Below are 6,068 nucleotides of genomic sequence, written 5' to 3'. Positions count from 1 at the left end.
GATTAAATGTGGAGACAGACACACAAAGGATAACAAGACTTGATCATACACAAATGCAAGAGAAATCACCCAATGAAAGAAAAGTATGTTGCCCAGCTTCTATCAATATGAGTAATTTATCTAACAGTGTGAAAGACAAGAAGGAGGGGACAGGGGAACAAGATTTACCAATTCCAGAGAGTGGCCAAGGCTTCATATTCAGTACATATCAGGAGACGGATCATGACGTTATCAAATCAGATGAAGGGCTGAAACGAACAGGAAGTATAGATATCCAGGTACAACCACAAACACATTTTGCAGAGAGTATTTTGAGCTCTGCTTCATGCCCAACGCTGGATCCATTTCAACTGAAAAAGCTAGAGAGCGATGCTAGGTTTTTTCCTCCAATGTCAGGAGAAGCAAAGTTTGATGAAAAAATATTTTCTGCAAGAGAAGGTGGTGTCCCATCTGAGGCAAATCATCAAAAGGAACAAGCTGGTGGTACTGAAAAGGAAGAGAAAATGACTTTAGCTTTCTGCATGGCTGCTTTATCTCTATCTAAAGGCAAGAGAAACTTCAAACAATATTCAGACATGAAAATCTTGATGAATCCCAGACATGGAATTTTAAAAGCAAAGAAACCACCCATTTCACAGATGCTCAATATCAAGGGTGGTGCTAGACGAAATCATAGGAAAGGATTGAGATATAACTTGACCACCAAAATGGGACAAGTGGGTCAGGGTACAAAAATTGCAGACAGCAGGGACTCCCTCCTGAACATCATCCCTGCCATTAATAGGTATAGTGACCGAGAAGGGGAAAAAGACATGTTAGGAGAAAAAAGACTCAATTCTGAACAAGTAAAGCAAAATATACCCCCACACAAAGGGAATGTGACTCCAGATGACCCCAAAGAAGGTGATCTTCAAGATGAAGAAAGTGAACAGAAGATCTCATTAAAAGTAATTCCACAGTACAGCCAACATTTCATACTCTGTTCAGACCAGACAAAGGAGCTTGAGCTTCACAAACCAGGAAACAAAGGATGTGGGAAAACTCTATTTGTTACCAAACAGGACATCCCCCAGCACACACAGCCTGCAGATCCAGTGCAGGCAACACAGCCAAAGAGAAGCCAGCAGACACAGAACGGCACAGTGTGGTCATCGAGTTCAGACTTTCCTCTTCTGAAGTCAACCGAATCACTAACCAGTCAAGTTGTAATTGATACAATGAAGTGTGGCATCCCAAGTGATGAGAGCCACATGGGAGAACTGGATGATCATGGTAAAGAGGAAAAGTCAGAGTTTAAAAAAGATGTACGAGCACCTGACCCCAAGTCTTCAGCTACCGCCACACCTGATCCCCCTGAACCTAAACAGGGGAGAAAGACATTCACATGTAGAGCCTTAAAAAGTAAAATGAGTCCCAAGTGTGTTGTTATGAAGGCAAGAAAGGCAACAATATCGCAGATACTTAACATCCCTGGGAATGGCTGTCTGAAAACCGTCCCTTCCAAAACCCTGCGATCGCAGATCGTTGAGTTTTTGATTGAGATAAAATACTCCGGGGTGCTCGGAGATGTGACTGAAGAGAGAAAGGAAGGAGGATCCCGAGAATTGCTGGCAACAATGCTGGAGTTCTGGGATGCAGCCACACTTGCTTTACCTCTCTCGAAAAGAGAGAGAAACCACTCAGAACTTAGAGACAAGAGAAATAAAATGAGTCCCAAAAGTATCACTTTGAAGGCAAAGAAGGCACCGATTTCCAAGACATTTACTGTCACAAAACGTGGTGGGCCAAGCCGTGGTAGGCAACTTGAAGGCAAATTCACAACCGTGAGGAAACAAGGTCAGTCATTGGCAGCCACCAGGCTGAATGCCACTGCCTCTTCCGTGTCGGTTTCACTGGACAGAAAGGTGCATAACAGAAAGAAAGCAGAGACGGACAAGCCGGGGAAGACGAGGTTCCATCCCGAGCTACAACAGCAAGGACACTGGCCAGATGGCGGGAAAGCCTGGTGTCCCTATCCTAGGGCCAAGAGAGAAAACGTCAGGAAGGAACTCCAAGGCCACGGTGGAGAAGCAGCGCCTCAGAATTTCCAGCACCTCACTTTCCATGCTCATCATGTGAAGGAGCCTCGCTTTGTGAAATCAGATCTCAAACAGAAGTATTCAGCAAGGGGGAAAATCCCAGAATCACTAACCATAGCAGAGGAGCTGCAACAACACACGTTTTTCACACAAAGTGTCTTGCGTTCTGTGTCTTCCTCTATTTTGAATTCACTTCCATCTGAGAAGGCACCAAAAAGGACAAAAACACAGAGGTCAAGGATTTTTTCTCCAGTGACAGAGAAATTACTTGGTGAATCTTTAGCTGTTAAAGTACCAAGTGACATCCTGTCTGAAACAGACCCAACAAAGGAACCTGCTAGTTCTAGTCCAGAGGGAAGGAAAGAATTACAAGTGGATTTACAAGGGAGAGCCCTACAGTCTTTCTGTATCTCCAGGCCAGATTCATCTGAAATTAAAGGGTTGAGAAATGTAGCATTGATCCCTACATCTCAAACTGGGAAAGCCCAGATGGCATCAGTTTTGAAGACAACTAATAACACTAGTCCCATTGCCCCCAGCCATGAAAAGGAACTGGTCTACACCTTTGATAACATGGCCAAAGAGTTATCTCAGAGTATGTCAAATATATTTATAAATACTTCTTTTTCACCTACACCTGTTTCACCTGCCACCAAAACACATAAAAAACTGGAAGCCAAGAAAGACTCAGTCAAAGTCAGTATTATGCAGCTAAAACCAGAGGACAGGAAAAGACTGTGTAAAAGATGGAGTGCCTTGGGCACCGCATCTGAGTCAAGATGGCAAAATGAAAGAGAGGGCAAGGAATTTGTATTCAAAACAGGTCTACAATTTCTGAGTAGGACAGAAAGTAGAAAAGATGAAAATATGCTTATTACAGAGCAAGACATGCAGCAACAAACACTAGTTTCAGAAAGTATATTGGAGTCTACCTGTTCTCCTCTGATAATTCCATTTCAAACTGAAAAGGTGAAGAAGAACATCCCACCATATACAAACATACTGCATAGAAAGAGTGAAAAGATTTCATGTGTAAAAAGAGGGACAGCAATGTTCGATGGTCTTTTAACTGATGAGGCAGGGTGTAGGACTCCATCTGCTGGGAACCCCACAAGGAGGCTGAATGCTTCCAGTTCAGCTTCCCTACAACCTGAAGAAGAGAAAGACATAAAAACTCAAAAAGTAACAAAATACACAGCTGATCAAAATATCCCACTTCCCAAGTCAGGGATCTCAGCGCTTGGAGATTCATGTAATGAAAGCTCTAGAAGGAAAGTGGGTGGTTCTATTGTCAAGAAACATGAAGAGCTGCAAAAAGATTTACTAACAATATCCACAACATCTGTTTTGTCTGAATCTAGAAGGCAGAAAAAGGAACTAAAATTTCCAGAAAGGAAAGATCTTATGGGTCCCAGATGTATAATGAAGGAAAAGAGGCCTCTTTTTTCACAGGTGCTTAATATCACTAAGCATGGTCATCAGTACTGTAAAAATAAACAGGAATGTTATTTAAAGTCTGTGATAAAAGACAGGCAACAACATGAAAGTATAGCTGATACATTTTCATCTCTCACACCTGTTTCAACAGGTAATAAGATAGATATTGAAATTGATAGCACACCCACAACAGGGACAGATCAACCAAGAGTACAAACACACAGCCACACCTGCCCAGAGCTAGAGAAATCACTGAGTGTTGGGGAAGCGTGGGAGGCCAATCTGATTGATACACAAAGCAGATCCAGCAACACAGGGAGAGTGACTGTGCCACATGAGAAGGAAGAGGAAAATGTCCCAGAAATATCAGCAGAATCAGTTCCACACGAGAGCCAACACCTCTGTTTCACTTCTCATCATGTGAAAAATCTTGGACCTTGCAAATCAAAACCTAAACTGGATAGTTCGGAAGGCAGAAGTACTTGGAATCTGTCTTGTGCAGCACAAAACATGAGGCAAGAAGAACGCATTAGAAAAATAATTTTAAAGCCTGTGTCTAAAAGCGTGATGACTTTAATTCAGGCCCAAACACTGAAGAAGGTTCTTCATACTCAAGAGGAAATCCAACACATGGCAGATCTAAAGACCCCATTTCCAAAAGCTAGGAAATCAGAGGCTGGTTCCTTACACTGTGATGGTGTCTGGGATGGAAATCATAGGAGGAAACGAGACAGTCCTATTTTTAAGAAAAAGGCAAGGAGTCAGAGTGACTTAGTAGGAACAGTCTTAAAGCCCTTAGATTTCTCCAGCCTTGATTCATCTGAACCCGAGAGCCAGAGTCATGCAGTAGAGGCTGTAGGCAAGAAAAGTACAATGAGTCCCAAGCAGGTAACTCTGGAGGCAGGGAAGCTACCAGTTTTACAGGGGCTTGATAGCACGAGGTGTCTTACTGGAAGCCACAGAGAGAAAAACCACAAACTTAAGGCCAAGGCAAGAGAGAAGCAACAGAATGAAGGTGCAAGAGAGACATTCCATGCCAGCGAGGGAGCTGAGAGTCCACCACCCACATTAGTGACTGACAAACTGCCATTCGATAGAGCAGCGAGGGATAGTCTGGATAACCATGGAGCACTTCACAAAAATCTAGATGATTTTGTTACAGAGAAAAAGGCAGAGCTGGATAAAAACTCAGCTACAGTTCTCCTGGGGCCTTTCAATTTACTCATGCCTGTTTTATCTGACTCTGAAAGCCAGACAAACACAGTGCAAGAGAAAATCACACTGAAACGCAAGTGTTCTGTGATGAAAAAAAAGGAGCCACTCATTTCACAGCTATTTAAAATCAGTAGGCAATGTGCCACAAAACAGAGGACGAAACTTAGATCCAACATAGAAACCAAAATGAAAGAGATGCATTCAGGTAAAAATGCGACTGCTATGTACACAAATGCCACTTGCTTCGAAGTGGATGCCTCTGACATTAGAAGGCAAAGCGGATTCCAAACAGAGGCAGAGAGAATATCAGGGTTCAGTCCTGTGCAGACAACACACATGCAGTTGCCAGTTGAAGACAGAGTGGTTTTACAGTCACTCAGTGCCGCAGGTCCTGCTGCTTTAAGCATGAACAAAGAACAGGAGGTAGACACACACACAGACAAAGCTGTGTTAAACACAGACCTAAAACCTACAGATGCTTCTCCATCTATTCCACCACATATAAAAACGGAGCAGTCACCTAGCACCTCGGGTAACTGTGAAGACTCTTCTGAAAAGAGAAATGCCTTAAAGAAAGCAAAAGTCATGGAGGAAAAGGAGTGTGAACAACAGGTCTTGTTTGGAACACCTTCACAATATACCCAGTCATTTGAGTTTCTACAAAAGAAACAGCAAGAACCATGTGTCTCAGGAAACACCCAGAACTCTGCTTATGCTCACATACCTCCATACCCCCAAATCCTAAACCATCACGCTAATGCAAAAGTAGCAGGTGCAGAAAACACTGTGCATACCGAGCAGGTAAAATCGAAGGCAAAGAAACCATTTGTTTCCCTGATGTATAACACAGCGGGGTATGGGACCCGAAGCCACGAAAAGGAGACAAGGTGTAACACCAAGAAGCAGAAGCCGGGGTTCCAGCAAGGTAAAACTGAGGTAGAATTCTCTCTGAAAACTATTTGTGACTCTGGGTCTATTCCACCTCAAATTCAAGAGCTGATGGAAGCGGAAAGGGAGAAAGGCAAGCCACCGAGGCTGGAGAAATCGCTGAACACAAGACAAATAGCATTTTCACAGTCCCTTGCTAAAAGTGCCAAATCCAGAAATAAGAAAACCCTGAGACAAGGTATCAGAGAGCAAGAAGAAAATTGCCAAATCGCTTCCCCAGACATCTTCCCACAGTGTAGATATCGATTCATGATGAGACAGCAACTGAAGAAGGGCCCCACCCATGTCAAATACACAGTAAATTTGAAAAGAGAAGTACATCCTGATCAGCCTTCACCAAAGAGAGGAAGCTGCTCCACTATGTTTGACATCTCAAGAGTTAGATTACAC

At 43.1% G+C, this 6,068-nt stretch overlaps 1 protein-coding gene across 1 annotated transcript; it reads left to right on the top strand.

Annotated features, from left to right (window-relative positions):
* The first annotated feature begins 21 nt into the window (after nucleotides 1–21).
* LOC133049374 (leucine-rich repeat transmembrane protein CCDC168-like) lies at nucleotides 22–5,917 on the top strand. The gene is made up of 2 exons (XM_061133346.1): nucleotides 22–5,655; nucleotides 5,913–5,917. Exons 1-2 carry the CDS (start codon nucleotides 54–56, stop codon nucleotides 5,915–5,917), a joined length of 5,607 nt encoding a protein of 1,868 aa, XP_060989329.1. The 5' UTR covers nucleotides 22–53.
* Nucleotides 5,918–6,068: the final 151 nt, after the last annotated feature.

The sequence above is a fragment of the Dama dama genome, chromosome 30 (genome assembly GCF_033118175.1).
Source record: "Dama dama isolate Ldn47 chromosome 30, ASM3311817v1, whole genome shotgun sequence".
Taxonomy (NCBI): domain Eukaryota; kingdom Metazoa; phylum Chordata; class Mammalia; order Artiodactyla; family Cervidae; genus Dama; species Dama dama.
The sequence above is the reverse complement of the archived record's forward strand: the minus strand, read 5'-3'. Positions and strand labels throughout refer to the sequence as shown.

Bases quoted from the DNA above. Each gene is read 5' to 3' on its own strand.
- LOC133049374 (XM_061133346.1), top strand. From the start codon at position 54: ATGCAAGAGAAATCACCCAATGAAAGAAAAGTATGTTGCCCAGCTTCT.